The following is a 15,468-nucleotide window of genomic DNA, read 5'->3' as shown; positions in this document are numbered from 1 at the left end:
TTGAGCTGGCAGACAGGAGTCGCACCAGCAGCAAGTTCTGGTCCTGGTTTGAGCATTTCATACATGTGGTTTAACTCTGCTTGAGAAGGCTGCCTCCAGTTGTGTTACACTTTGACTTCTGTTTCCACTCATTAATAGTCTTACTTTAATTTTGAGGAAATTGCATGAGATTTTTCCAACTTTTACCCGAGGAAACGAGCCTCAGAGCCCCCTCTTGGGTCTGTTGAAGGTCCCTCCCTGTTCTGGGTCAAGTCCGCCTGTATGGTGTAGCAGACAGAGGTCCTGACTTCATGCCAGATACCTTCCCTCCTGGAATTCTTGCAATAACAGGGTAGATTAGTATACTTTTTGTTTGCTGTTTGGATTTATTATATAGCAAAGAAGCTTGGTAAACCGAGTAGTCGGGCAGAACATTCCGACAGATGGCTGCCCATCGTGGCAAATGTGACCTTTGAGGTAGGAGTGTTTTTGCTCACATTCAAGAAAACTGCCACGTCTAGGAGTTTAATTTTGAGTACACTGACTTTATGTTTGATTTGAAACTTAGGATTTAGTCCAGCTTTGTTACTCTTAAGTGTATCGGAGTGTTCCATGATAACAACTTACCTTTTCTCCTCTGCAATGCCCGGTGTAGGCCATGGCCCAGAAGGAGGACATGGAAAAGAGAATCATTACCCTAGAGAAACGCTCCCTCGCCACACAGCGTGAAGCTGCCTATGTGCATGACTTCAATGATAAACTTGAAAATGAAATCGCAAATGAGGATTCTATGCATCGACAGGTAATGGCCTTTACTGTACTGTGTCTGACTTTTATAGTATTGAATTACTGAGGAGGGAAGGTAAAGACCTTTTCATGTGACCTCCCACGTTGGAAATCAAGTCCCCGTGTAAAGTTCTTATGACCCTAAAACATGTACATCATGTAAATTATGTACATCACGGTATATCATGGTAAATCATGATGTACATCATGGTAAATCATGGTAAATCAGCGTACTGGAAAGAAATACATTTTTTAAAATTTGGGGGTGACTGCAACTTGCAGGTTTGAATTATTTGGGACTTGGTTTAACCATTTTGTGGAATTCCTCTCCTGACTCCCTTGTTTTATTTGAACGTGAATCTGTTGGCTTGTTAGCGTTTTTACTGAAAGAGCAGAGAGCAGCAGGGAACTTCAGGGCAGTGGGCTAGCCTGTTGAGAACTGGGTCATTGTGACAAAAGGCAGGGTTAGAGCTCCGGTCTGATTAGGATTTGTCCTTCCTATGTTTTGATGAGCCTTACTCGCTCCTGTTCCCGTGTGGTCTCAGATAATCAGGACTTAACCAGGAAAACCAAATCTGGCTTCTCTCAAACAAAGTGAGTCGGGCCGGTGTGTGCCAACATGTATCATTGGCCCCACCACAAAAATAAAACACTAGAAAGTCATTGAAATGTATGAGGTGGAATGCATTACGATATACAAAATAGTGGCTGCCAAAGGCAGATCAGAAAATACTACGTACCATATGCTATTGTTTACTGAGGGTTTTAAAGCCTCACGTGTCAGCACTGTCCCCACCATGCCTGTGTTCCTGGGCCTGGACTGCAGAGCCTCAGACGTGGGCTCCCAGGGGGCAGTGGTTCTGACTCCAATGGTGAGACCCACGGTGAGGCGCCCTCCCCGCTTAGGCAGAGAGCTCAATGTCTCCCAATCAGGGGTGCACTTCCTTACTTTCAGAACAGCTGCTCAGAGGCTGTTGAGCTTGGGATGCTGTTTATGACTAAGCCAGTTCAAAGTAAACTTTTGTTTTGCTTTAAAAATATTTGAATGCCGATGCCGTACTGTGGAAGCTGTGAGAGGTTTTGTTTCCTTGGGCTCAAAAATCACTGCAGACTGTGACTACAGCCATGAGATTTAAAAATGCTTACTCCTTCGAAAGCTATGACAAACCTAGACAGCATATTGAGAAGTAGAGACATCACTTTGCCGACAAAGGTCCGTATAGTCAAAGCTATCGTTTTTCCAGTAGTTACGTATGGGTGTGAAAATTGGACCATAAAGAAGGCTGAGCATTGAAGAACTGATGCTTTCGAACTGTGTTGCTGGAGAAGACTTTAACAGAAAATAAAACAGTGTCAGACTTTGTTTTTTTGGGCTCCAAAATCACTGCAGATGCTGATTGCAGCCATGAAATTAAAAGACGCTTACTCCTTGGAAGGAAAGTTATGATCAACCTTGATAATATATTAAAAAGCAGAGACATTACTTTGCCAAGAAAGGTCCGTCTAGTCAAGGCTATGGTTTTTCCCATGGTCATGTATGGATGTGAGGGTTGGACTGTGAAGAAAGCTGATCGCCGAAGAATTGATGCTTTTGAACTGTGGTGCTGGAGAAGACTCTTGAGAGACCCTTGTACCGCAAGGAGATCCAACCAGTCCATTCTGGGGGAGATCGATCCTGGGTGTTCATTGGAAGGACTGATGCTAAAGCTGAAGCTGCAATACTTTGGCCACCTCATGCGACGAGTTGACTCACTGGAAAAGACTCTGATGCTGGGAAAGGTTGGGGGCGGGAGGAGAAGGGGACGACTGAGATGAGATGGCTGGATGGCATCACCGACTCTATGGACATGAGTTTGAGTGAACTCCGGGAGTTGGTGATGGACAGGGAGGCCTGGCGTGCTGTGATTCATGGGGTCGCGGAGAGTCAGACGCGACTGAGCGACTGAACTGAACTGAACCTGTGTTTTAATTTTTTAAGGTGGAAAATTTCAAACATGCAAAAAAGTGTTATAATCATATACCACTTCTATAATATAGTATAATAAATGCCCATGACCCAGCAATTAGCCTCAGCAATTTCAAACACAGGGCCAGTCTCAAATAGATCATTCTTTTGTCTTCTCTCCATTTTTTTTTTTTTTTAATATATAGTAGGTCCTAAAACAGCTTTTTAAACCACGAGCTTGATGCCCATTTTGTAAAACACAGACTTGCCAACTTTGTTATTACATTTAAAAATTGCTTGAGGTAATTATTTCCAGTTTTTTAATATGAATTTTCATATTGGAAAAGACCCTGATGCTGGGAAAGATTGAAGGCAGGAAGAGAGTGGGTGACAGAGGATGAGATGGTTGGACGGCCTCACCAACTCAATGGACATGAGTTTGAGCAAGTTCTGGGAGTTGGTGATGGACAGGGAAGCCTGGCGTGCTGTGATTCATGGGGTCGCACAGTCAGACACGACTGAGCAAGTGAACTGAACTGAATATGAATTATCATTGGGAGAAAAACTATGGCCAAGCTAGACAGCATATTAAAAAGCAGAGACATTACTTTGCCACCAAAGGAACACCTAGTTACAGCTATGGTTTTTCCAGTAGTCATGTATGGATGTGAGAGTTGGACCGTAAAGAAGCTGAGCACCAAAGAATCGATGCTTCTGAACTGAGGTGTTGGAGAAGAATCTTGAGAGTCCCCTGGACTGCATGGAGATCAATCAATCCTAAAGGAAATCAGTCCTGAATATGCATTGGAAGGACTGATGCTGAGGCTGAAGGTTCAGTACTTTGGCCACCTGATGCAAAGAACTGACAGATTGGAAAAGACCCTGATGCTAGGAAAGATCGAAGGCAGGAGGAGAAGGTGCGACAGAGGACGAGACGGTTGGATGGCATCACTGACCCGATGGACGTGAGTTTGAGCAACTTCTGGGAGATAGTGAAGGACAGGGAAGCCTGGCATGCTGCAGTCCATGGGGTCACAAAGAGTCAGACACGCCTGAACAACAGCAATCATTACAAAGAATTTAAGTGATGTTGCATGTAAAGAAAAATATGTGAACGTCTATCTCCACTGGCTTTTTTCCCAAAATGAATTTTCTCACCTTTTGCTTTATAATTTGAATTCATTTTACCCCCTTAAACCAGACTCAAGCTTCTGATTATGTACTGGGAATTTTCTCTACCAACGTGTGTGTAAGCTGATCCCCTTTAAAGTCTGCTTGTTTCTGAGTGTAAATTTGCTTGCTCCCCGAGCTCCTCCAACAGGTAATGGCTGGTGACACTAAGGTCCCCCAGGTGCTCAGCCAAAGAGAAGCATTGGGAGTGACCTTTGACAAGTGAAGTCCCTGCCTCTCTCTGCCCCTGCCCGTCTGCTCTGGGGATGCTCAAGAGCCCACCAGAGGTGGCCGTGGGAGGGGACCGCCTCGAGAACCAGCGCACAGGCTGCTCACGTCATGGCTCCCCGGTGCTTTTATTTATTTATTTATTTTTTGGTAATTAATTTATTTTTTATTGGAGGCAAATTATTTTACAATATTATATTGGTTGGTTTTGCCATACATTGACATGAATTCGCCCCGGGTTTACATAAGTTCCCCCTCCTGAACCCCCCTCCCACCTCCCTCCTCCCTTTATCCTCCCTCTGGGTCATCCCCGCATGCCAGCCCCGAGCATCCTATAACATGCATTGACCCTGAACTAGTGATTCATTTCACATATAACAACATACGTGTTTCAATGCCATTCTCCCAAATCATCCCACCCTCACCCTCTCCCATAGAGTCCCAAAGACTGTTCTATACATCTGTATCTCTTTTGCTGTCTCGTATACAGGTTATCATTTGCATCTTTCTAAATTCCATATATATGCGTTAATATACTGTATTGGTATTTTTCTTTCTGGCTTACTTCACTCTGTATAATAGGCTCCAGTTTCATCCACCTCATTAGAACTGATTCAAATGTTTTCTTTTTAATGGCTGAATAATACTCCATTATGTATATGTACCAAAGCTTTCTTATCCATTCGTCTGCAGATGGACATCTAGGTTGCTTCCATGTCCGGGCTATTATAAACAGTGCTGCAGTGAACATTGGAGTACATGTGTCTCTTTCAATTCTGGTTTCCTCAGTGTGTATGCCCAGGAGTGCGATTGCTGGATCATATGGCAGTTCTATTTCCAGTTTTTTGAGGAATCTCCACACTGTTCTCCACAGTGGCTGTACTGGTTTCCATTCCCACCAACAGTGTAAGAGGGTTCCTTTCTCTCCACATCCTCTCCAGATTTATTGCATGTAGATTTTTGGATAGCAGCCATTCTGATTGGTGTGAAATGGTATCTCATTGTGGTTTTGATTTGCATCTCTCTGATTATGAGGGATGTTGAGCATTTTTTCATGTGTTTGTTAGCCATCTTTATGTCTTCTTTGGAGAAATGTCTGTTTAGTTCTTTGGCCCATTTTTTGATTGGGTCACTTAGTTTTCTGGAATTGAGCTGCAGGAGCTGCTTGTATATTTTGGAGATTAATCCTTTATCAGTTGCTTCATTTGCTATTATTTTCTCCCATTCTGAAGGCTGTCTTTTCACCTTACTTATAGTTTCCTTTGCTGTGCAGAAGCTTTTGATTATAATTAGGTCCCATTTGTTTATTTTTGCTTTTATTTCCAATATTCTGGGAGGTGGGTCATGGAGGATCCTGCTGTGATTTATGTCGGAGAGTGTTTTGCCTACGTTCTCCTCTAGGAGTTTTATAGTTTCTGGTCTTACATTTAGCGCTCTAATCCATTTTGAGTTTATTTTGGTGTATGGTGTTAGGAAGTGTTCTAGTTTCATTCTTTTACAAGTGGCCGACCAGTTTTCCCAGCACCACTTGTTAAAGAGACTGTCTTTTCTCCATTTTATATTCTTGCCTCCTTTGTCAAAGATGAGGTGTCCATAGGTGCGTGGATTTATCTGTGGGCTTTCTATTTTGTTCCGTTGATCTATATTTCTGTCTTTATGCCAGTACCATACTGTCTTGATGACTGTGGCTTTGTAGTAGAGCGTGAAGTCCGGCAGGTTAATTCCCCCAGTTCCATTTTTCTTCCTCAAGATTGCTTTGGGTATTCGAGATTTTTTGTATTTCCATACAAATTGTGAGATTATTTGTTCTACTTCTGTGAAAAATATCGTTGGTAGCTTGATAGGGATTGCATTGAATGTATAAATTACTTTGGGTAGTATACTCATTTTTACAATATTTATTCTTCCAATCCATGAACATGGTATATTTCTCCATCTATTAGTGTCGTCTTTGATTGCTTTCAATAGCATTTTATAGTTTTCTATGTACAAGTCTTTTGTTTCCTTAGGTAGATATATTCCTAAGTATTTAATTCTTTTCGTTGCAACAGTGAATGGAATAGTTTCCTTAATTTCTCTTTCTATTTTCTCATTATTAGTGTATAGGAATGCAAGGGATTTCTGTGTGTTGATTTTATATCCTGCAACGTTACTGTAATCATTGATTAGCTCTAGTAGTTTTCTGGCAGAGCCTCTAGGGTTTTCTGTGTAGAGGATCATGTCATCAGTGAACAGTGATAGTTTTACTTCTTCTTTTCGAATTTGTATTCCTTTTATGTCTTTTTCTGCTCTGATTGCTGTGGCCAAAACTTCCAGGACTATGTTGAATAGTAGTGATGAGAGTGGGCACCCTTGTCTTGTTCCTGACTTTAGGGGAAATGCTTTCAGTTTTTCACCATTGAGGATAATGTTTGCTGTAGGTTTGTCATATATAGCTTTTATTATGTTGAGGTATGTCCCTTCTATTCCCACTTTCTGGAGGGTTTTTATCATAAATGGATGTTGAATTTTGTCGAAGGCTTTCTCTGCATCTATTGAGATAATCATATGATTTTTATTTTTTAGTTTGTTAATGTGGTGTATTACGCTGATTGATTTGCGGATATTGAAGAAAACTTGCATTCCTGGGATAAAGCCCACTTGGTCATGATGTATGATCTTCTTAATGTGTTGTTGGATTCTGATTGCTAGAATTTTGTTAAGGATTTTTGCATCTATGTTCATCAGTGATATTGGCCTGTAGTTTTCTTTTTTTGTGGGGTCTTTACCAGGTTTTGGGATTAGGGTGATGTTGGCCTCATAGAATGAGTTTGGAAGTTTCCTTTCCTCTGCTATTTTCTGGAAGAGTTTGAGTAGAATAGGTGTTAGCTCTTCTTTAAATTTTTGGTAGAATTCGGCAGTGAAGCCGTCTGGACCTGGGCTTTTGTTTGCTGGAAGATTCCTGATTACAGCCTCTAGTTCCGTGCTTGTGATGGGTCTGTTCAGATTTTCTATTTCTTCCTGGTTCAGTTTTGGAAAGTTGTACTTTTCTAGGAATTTGTCCATTTCTTCAAGGTTATTCATTTTATTGCCATATAATTGCTGATAGTATTCTCTAATAATCCTTTGTATTTCTGTGTTGTCAGTTGTGATCTCTCCATTTTCATTTCTAATTTTATTGATTTGGTTCTTCTCCCTTTGTTTCTTGATGAGTCTGGCTAGTGGTTTGTCAATTTTATTTACCTTCTCAAGGAACCAGCTTTTGGCTTTGTTGATTTTTGCTATGGTCTCTTTTGTTTCTTTTGCATTTATCTCTGCCCTAATTTTTACAATTTCTTTCCTTCTACTGACCCTGGGGTTCTTCATTTCTTCCTTTTCTAGTTCTTTAGATGTACAGTTAGGTTAATCAGTTGACTTTTTTCTTGTTTCTTGAGGTGTGCCTGTATTGCTATGAACTTCCCCCTTAGCACTGCTTTTACAGTGTCCCAGAGGTTTTGGGTTGCTGTGTTTTCATTTTCATTCATTTCTATGCATATTTTGATTTCTCTTTTGATTTCTTCTATGATTTGTTCATTATTCAGCAGCGTGTTGTTCAGCCTCCATATTTTGGCATTTTTAATAGTTTTTCTCACGTAATTGAGATCTAATCTTACTGCATTGTGGTCAGAAAAGATGCATGGAATGATTTCAACTTTTTTGAATTTACCAAGGCTAGATTTATGGCCCAGGATGTGATCTATCCTGGAAAAGGTTCCATGTGCTCTTGAGAAAAAGGTGAAATTCATTGTTTTGGGCTGAAATGTCCTGTAGATATCTATTAGGTCTAACTGGTCTATTGTATCATTTAAAGTTTGTGTTTCCTTGTTAATTTTCTGTTTAGTTGATCTATCCATAGGTGTAAGTGGGGTATTAAAATCTCCCACTATTATTGCATTATTGTTAATTTCCCCTTTCATACTTGTTAGTAATTGTCTTAAATATTGTGGTGCTCCTATGTTGGGTGCATAAATAATTATAATTGTTATATCTTCATCTTGGATTGATCCTTTGATCATTATGTAGTTTCCTTCTTTGTCTCTTTTCACAGCCTTTGTTTTAAAGTCTATTTTATCTGATATGAGTATTGCTACTCCTGCTTTCTATTGGTCTCTATTAGAATGGAATATCTTTTTCAGCCCTTCACTTTCAGTCTGTATGTGTCCCTCGTTTTGAGGTGGGTCTCTTGCAGACAACATATATGGGGGTCTTGTTTTTGTATCCATTCAGCCAGCCTTTGTCTTTTGGTTGGGACATTTAACCCATTTACGTTTAAGGTAATTATTGATAAGTACGATCCTGTAGCCATTTTCTTTATTGCTTTGGGTTCGAGTTTATACACCCTTTCTGTTTTTCCTGTCTAGAAAAAATCCTTTAGCATTTGTTGGAGAGCTGGTTTGGTAATGCTGAATTCTCTCAGCTTTTGCTTGTCTGTAAAGCTTTTGATTTCTCCTTCCTATTTGAATGAGATCCTTGCTGGGTACAGTAGTCTGGGCTGTAGGTTATTTTCTTTCATCACTTTAAGTATTTCTTGCCATTCCCTCCTGGCCTAAAGAGTTTCTGTTGAAAGATCAGCTGTTATCCTTATGGGAATCCCCTTGTGTGTTATTTGCTGTTTTTTCCCTTGCTGCTTTTAATATTTGTTCTTTGTGTTTGATCTTTGTTAATTGGATTAATATGTGTCTTGGAGTATTTCGCCTTGGGTTTATCCTGTTGGGGACTCTCTGGGTTTCTTCGACTTGGGTGATTATTTCTTTCCCTATTTTAGGGAAGTTTTCAACTATTATCTCCTCAAGTATTCTTTCATGGTCTTTCTTTTTGTCTTCTTCTTCTGGGATTCCTATGTTTCGAATGTTGGAGCGTTTAACATTGTCCCAGAGGTCTCTAATATTGTTCTCATTTCTTTTAATTTGTTTTTCTTTTTTCCTCTCTGTTTCATTTATTTCTACAATTCTATCTTCTAGCTCGCTTATCCTGTCTTCTGCCTCTGTTATTCTACTGTTTGTTCCCTCCAGAGTGTTTCTGATCTCATCTATTGCATTATTCATTGTATATTGATTCTTTTTTATTTCCTCTAAGTCCTTATTAAACCTTTCTTCCATCTTCTCAATCCTTTTCTCCAGGTTATTTATCTGTAACTCTATTTTGCTTTCAAGATTTTGAATCATTTTCACCACCAAAATTCGAAATTCTTTGTCGGGTAGATTCCCTATATCTTCCTCTTTTGTTTGTGTTGTGGGCATTTATCTTGTTCCTTTACTTGCTGGGTATTTCTCTGCCTCTTCATCTTGCTTATAATGCTTTGCTTGGGGTGGCCTTTCCCTCTTCTGGCCGTTTGTGGAGTTCTCTTTATTATGTAGTTTCCTCACTGTGTGTGGGGTTGGACAGGTGACTTGTCAAGGTTCCCTGGTTATGGAAGCTTGTGTCGGTGCTCTGGTGGGTGGAGCTGGATTTGTTCTCTCTGGAGTGCAATGAAGTGTCCAGTAATGAGTTATGAGATGTCAGTGGGTTTGGAGTGACTTTGGGCAGCCTGTATATTGAAGCTCAGGGCTAGTTTGCTGTGTTACTGGAGAATTTGCGTGGTATGTCTTGCTCTGGAACTTGTTGACCCTTGGGTGGTGCTTGGTTTTAGTGTAGGTATGGAGACGTTTGATGAGCTCCTATCGATTAATGTTCCCTGGAGTCAGGAGTTCTCTGGTGTTCTCAGGATTCAGGCTTAAGCCTCTTGCCTCTGGTTTTTGGTCTTATTCTTGGAGTAGCCTCTAGACGTCTCTATCTGTCATTTCCAAGGTGGTTCCCTCTGTTTTAGCTTCTGTTTGCTTGTCTCTTCAGTGTCTGATTTCCGCCCTGATACTAGGAGGTGGGTGGACACTTTTTAAGGCTCAGTTGTTCAGTCCTGTTCTGGGAAAGGAGGAACGCTGCAGACGAATATCTCTGGCATCTGTGGGGAGTGCTCGCAGCGTCTCGGCCACACTGGGTTTGCCCCCACTCACAGCACGTACGCTGTCCCAGTCTACACTGCACAGGCTCTAGGTTGCTCTGCCGGGAACTGTCCGAGGCCAGCGCCGGGTTGTATGCACTTCCCAGGTCTGAGCGGCTCAAGTTCAGGTTCTCAGGTACTCCAAAAAGGCGCAGACTTGGTTGGGCCTGCGTTTTGTGCCTTCCCTGGTCCGAGCAGCTCAGGGGACCAGGTGTTTGGCGAGCGCGGTCGCTGCGACTTATCGCCTCCCCAGTCCCCGCCACTCAGTTTTCTGGGTGTAAAACCGGCGCACCTTCTCAGGGGGATATCGACCGGCCCGAGCCCAAGAAGTCTTGACTAGCAAGAAGCCTGTCTGCACTTTGTATCAGATGCCTTTCTTGGGCTGCGGTTACCCGCTCCGGCTCTGGCTACGCTCCCTACCTGTCTTGGGGGGGGGGGGATGGGGGATGGGCCGACCGCAGCCGGCTCACTCTGCTCAGTCCTTTATTCTGTGAGTGGGGCTGGCCGAGTCTTAGGTTAGAGCTTTCCGCCTTTTCGTGGGGAAGCTGTCCCACAGTCTGCTTTGCTCTCCCCAGTTCTCTCAAAATGTTCTCGCGGCATTCAAGCCCAGTCCTCTCTCTAAGTTCAGCCAGCTCCTCCATGCCCAGCCCCCGCTTGCTAATGGCGTATGCAGGCGTCTGCGCTGCTTCTCTGCTGGGAGTTACCGTTTGGCGGGTAATCTGTGGGTTTTAAAAAAAATCTTAAAAAAAAAAGAGGGTTATGTGGCCCTCTGAGCTTCCAAGTCTCGCCACAGATTCGCCATTGAGAGTGTTTCCCGGTGTTTGGAAACTTCTCTCTTTTTAAAGCCTCCCTTCCCGGAACGGAGCTCCATCCTTACTTCTTTTGTCTCGCTTTTTATCTTTTATGTTTTTTCCTACCTCCTTTCGAAGACAATGGGCTGCTTTTCTGGGTGCCTGACGTCCTCTGCCAGCATTTAGAAGTTGTTTTGTGGACTTTACTCTGCGTTCAAATGTTCTTTTGATGAATTTGTGGGGGAGAGAGTGGTCTCGCCGTCCTATTCCTCCGCCATCTTGTTCCTTCTCCCCTCCCCGGTGCTTTTAAGAGAAGGACCGTACTTTGCTCTTGAAGTTCATGAGTTTTTGTTTTTCCTGTTGTAGGCAAGGCAGGGAGACGATGTGAAGGAAGAACACAATAAGAGAATGGATGATCTGGAGGATAAGGTGAGCCAGCCCCATGGCCCCTTTACAAAGAGGCACATCTGGCGTGGCCTGTCCCGGCTTGGTCTGTGTGTGGGGAAAAGCTCCAGGACAGGAGTTGGAAAACTGTTCCCAAGAGGGCCTCAGAGTGAATGTCTTTACTGGTTACGAATAATTGAGTAGCAGCATTTCATGCTAGTCAATAAGCGTGACAGCATCCACAGGCAGTGTGTAAAGGAACAGACGTAGACCTGTGCCCACAACCCTTACAGAAAGCATCAGTGAGCCAGATCCCCCGATGGCCCCAGTGTTAGCAGCCGCCGTGCTCGAACTTTGTTCTCGGTCCACCCTCACCCCTTCGTTTCTTTCTTAGAAGTTTATTTCTGGGGCTTTTCTGGCAGTCCAGGGGTTGAGAGCCCCCGCGGAGCTGCCCTGCGGGGCGGGGCACACTGCCTGCTTGCAGAGAGCTGGAGACCAGGCAGGGAGGGGGACAGTAGAGGCCGCTCCCAGGGAACTTTCAGAGACTCGCAGCAGGCGCTGCAGGGAGCCCTGGAGGAGGAATCTGCTGGTTCCCGTTGTGCGATTTGAAGGCGCGGGGGTGAATGGGGGTGAACCAATAGGCAGTTGGTTCGCTGGAGCGGAGCAGGAATGATGGCAGGTGGTCCTGGAGCCAGCGAAGGGGGTGGCCCTGCCCTGGGGAGGGGTCGTGACGAAGACAGGGGGCGAGGGCACTGGCCCCGGGGGACAGGGAGCCGGCAAACCAGCATCTCGAGGCTGCCCCTCAGTTGCTTTGAGGTCATGTCTGGGAAAAGAAGGCAGGACCTGGGTGACAGTGGGGCAGGGGGGACATTTGCGGAGAGAAGGGTGTGAGGTGTGAGAGCGGGAGGGCGGCACGGGGCCCCGCAGGCACGCTCCCGTGCGTCTCTGATGACAGAGCCGCCCTTGCAGTGCGAGGGGCCGCCGCCCAGAACAGCCGAGGGCCTGTGCCCCGAGAGGAGAGCTGCGGCGGGGCTGGCCCTCCTGTCCGCTGGCTGCCCCTGCTCTCTCCTGTCTGTGGGAGTTCAGACCAGCCTGGAAAACGGAGGGCTGGGAACCTGCGAGGATGGCCCTCCTCGGTGAACCAGTACAAGTGATGACAGCTGAGGTGGACCCAGCGGCTCTGGAGCTGAAGGATTGCTTTTCCTTATTTTCCTTCAGCCTGGCTGATGGGGGCATGGATGTATTTTTTTTAATGTTTGCTTTCTGTCCCTGACTCCATCAGCCCTCGCTTGTGAATAACCTCATAGGATTGCCTTCTGTCCACGCTAAGAGCTGAGTGTCACCAGGCCATATGGGAACTGAATTCTCCTGCCCGTTTCTTCAGTACTGCTCGCTTAAGAGATGCCAGTGTCTCCTAAGCATGGCCCATTTATCCTCAGTCAGGGCTTCCATGTAAAATTGTGTTCAGTTCCTGATAGACTTGAGCTTCCCTGAATGTCGCTGACGAGACGTGGTCCTCTCGTGCCCAGGTGCAGACCCTGAAGGAACAGGGCTGGGATCGCGTGCAGCAAGCCAGCATGCTGGCCAACGTGGCCCAGGCGTTCGAGAGTGACGAGGGCGTGTCTGATGGCAAGGGCGACGGGGTCACCCTCTTCAGCTCGGCCACTCAGCTGTCGCCCAGCGGGCAGAACGATGCTGAGACTCCGACTGTGATGCTTCAGGGGCAGCTGGACACCATCATCGAAGAGATCCGGTGGGTGCGCCTGATGCCAGCTCCCCGGAAACTCGGTTTCTCTGGGGAACTGTCTTCTCCTTAGAGAAGTCTGAGTGTTCCATAGTAAGAAAACTGACTTCATGTCTGCCTCAAGAATTTTCAGTTCCAAGATTGCCCTTGATTCTAGCGCTCAGTCAGCCAAGGCGTTCTGTCCACAGTGTGGTGTCAGCACTCTGTGGGGGGCATTGTGGGGTGTCCCCCCCTCAGCTCTGAGCCCCAAGGTGGGTGAGGTGCTGAGGCGGTGTCCCCTGCAGCCCGTGCACCCTCCAGCACTGAGGGCGTGCCCTCCTGTGTCGCTCAGAGCCTCCCACGTTCTGGTGAAAAGCCGCCTGGATCAGAAAAGCTGGGGTTTTGTGGTTAGCAAATTCCCACTCAGATCTGCATTTTCCCTTTTAACTTAATACCGTGTGAAGATTGGCATGTTGGAAGACAGTGGTCCAAGGACATGTGTTTGAGTTTTACTCATCTCATCAGTAGATTTAAGAAGTTTTCTTTAGACATCGTCTTGGCAGTTATAGCAATTTACAAAAGGGGACAGAATCCAAAGGCCCACCTAGTGGTGAGCAGGGGGCCTTGGGCCTGGGTACAGCCAGGTGGCTGGGGGCCCCGAGGCCTGCCTGGTGCCACACCCGCACAGCGGTTCCCCTGTCCCTAGTCCACGTTCAGAGTGGCTGCAGGCCGGCGACCCTGCACAGGACCTGGGAGAGCTGCTGCTCAGATTGTTCTCGTCACGTCAGCTGAGGCCGAGGTGCCCGTCCCTGTCAGCCGAGCGTGGGGGGACTGGGGGAAAGGCAGGGGATAGATGGCACAACCAGCATTTGCTGGTTGTGCCACCTCACTTTTGACGCCATAGACGGACTGCTTTGTAGGCCGTGTTTGAGCACAGACGAGCTCAGAAAGATTGTCTTTCCCCATCCCCGCAGGAAATATGGAATGGTTATATATTAATATTCTTATTTTTACAGCAAGTTGTCAGGTAAAAGTGATTTTTCCTTATACAACAAGTTGACTTGATGTAATGGTAAATTCTGTCCATCAACTTATCAACACTGAAAAACTTTCAAGATGTATAAGTAGAAGTGAAACTGGAGAGTTTAGTTCCTGTAAGAATCTTATATTTTAATTTGAAAATCATTTTATTTGCATAATCGAGTATTTAAACTGCTGTATAACATCCTCCATGACACACTAGGGGAGAAGAGCAGTAACCATGAATTCTAGGTTAATACGGCACATTGACATGAATCCAGAAACTCACATAAAGCTGGGGGAGAACTTCATCAAGTGATGCGTTTGTACATACACAACCTCAAAAAAAAAAAAAAAAAAAGATCAACTCAGCACTTCATCTGGTCTGGGGACTTGTATTTGGAAACTCCAGCTTGTTCGTGAATCTCTGTTTTGACTGTACAGAGTTCCCGATTCCCAGTGGAAAAGACTTGAGGCACTGACGTGCATCTCTGCCCTGAGAGCAGGGAAAAGGTAGAGGTTGTCAACTTCAGGTATCTCCTCACAGGGAGAGAGTCGCCATCCAGGCCCCGTCAGAATGTTAGAGTAAATAAGTGCAATCAAACGTGAATGATCAGGGGCCACTTTGTAAGACTCAGTGCTAGTTACTCTAAGTTTGAGAATATTCAAAAGAGGGAAAGTTGAACCTTTTTGCTGAGATGTTAATTGAGCAACTGTTCCTGGAATTTGCTAATCGTGACACAGAATGCCAGCCCAAATGTGTTGTCGAGACACACTCCCCTGCTGACAAAGGCACGTGACGGGTTTTATTCTATTTTAGGTTGATCGAAGAGAAGAACACGGAGCAGTCGGCCGAGGAGACTGAGAGCAGTGTGGGCAGCGGGAGCTTAGGCAACCTCCGTCATTTTATTTATTTTTTATTTATTTATTAATTTTTTCAGGTTGTCAAATTTATATTTTATTAAAGGGATGTCTATGTGTCCTGTCAATGGCTTTATGTCTTCTTTCAGTGTATTTAGTTATTTATTATTATTATTCTTTTTGGAGGCTAATTACTTTACAATACTATATTGGTTGGTTTTGCCATACATACTCCCTCAACCTGTATCCCGCCTCCTCGCTTCCCAGCTCCTGCTCGCCCAGCAGTGGGCGCTCCAAGCCCCAAAGGAGGTGGCACAGCCCGCCGCAGGAAGTAGACAAGCTGGGCATCACGACTGGGATATGTGTCTGCCTCCTCCCTGCCGCGTCCCTCCCCCAGCACACTGGTTTTCTTTTGTTTGTTTGTTTTTTCTCTATTTACCCAGAAGAAAATCAGGTACATTTGCTACGCTCAGAGGTCTAAGATTTTTTAAAACTGCCTAGTCTTTAATCATTCCATAATGGCACCGTGACAAATTCAGTTCAGTTCAGTTCTGGACCACTGGCTTACCACGTCATCGTGAACTCA

At 44.8% G+C, this 15,468-nt stretch overlaps 1 protein-coding gene across 1 annotated transcript; it reads left to right on the top strand.

The window, feature by feature from the left end:
* The first annotated feature begins 637 nt into the window (after positions 1–637).
* Positions 638–14,953, top strand: LOC148777767 (liprin-alpha-1-like). Its single transcript, XM_088836649.1, has 4 exons — positions 638–781; positions 11,261–11,323; positions 12,808–13,031; positions 14,842–14,953. The coding sequence occupies exons 1-4, from the start codon at positions 638–640 to the stop codon at positions 14,951–14,953; spliced, it is 543 nt and encodes a 180-aa protein (XP_088692775.1).
* The last annotated feature ends 515 nt before the right edge of the window (positions 14,954–15,468 follow it).

The sequence above is a fragment of the Moschus berezovskii genome, chromosome 5 (assembly GCF_049115385.1).
Source record: "Moschus berezovskii isolate FMDL1 chromosome 5, NW_MosBer_1.0, whole genome shotgun sequence".
In the NCBI taxonomy this organism is placed as follows: Eukaryota; Metazoa; Chordata; class Mammalia; order Artiodactyla; family Moschidae; genus Moschus; species Moschus berezovskii.
This window is presented reverse-complemented; position numbering and strand designations above follow the sequence as displayed.

What these genes read in the sequence shown, in the direction of transcription:
- LOC148777767 (XM_088836649.1), top strand. Translation starts at nt 638, where the DNA reads ATGGCCCAGAAGGAGGACATGGAAAAGAGAATCATTACCCTAGAGAAA. An exon ending in AGGATTCTATGCATCGACAG is followed by an intron (nt 782 to 11,260) that starts GTAATGGCCTTT and finishes TTCCTGTTGTAG; the next exon opens with GCAAGGCAGGGAGACGATGT. An exon ending in TGGATGATCTGGAGGATAAG is followed by an intron (nt 11,324 to 12,807) that starts GTGAGCCAGCCC and finishes TCTCGTGCCCAG; the next exon opens with GTGCAGACCCTGAAGGAACA.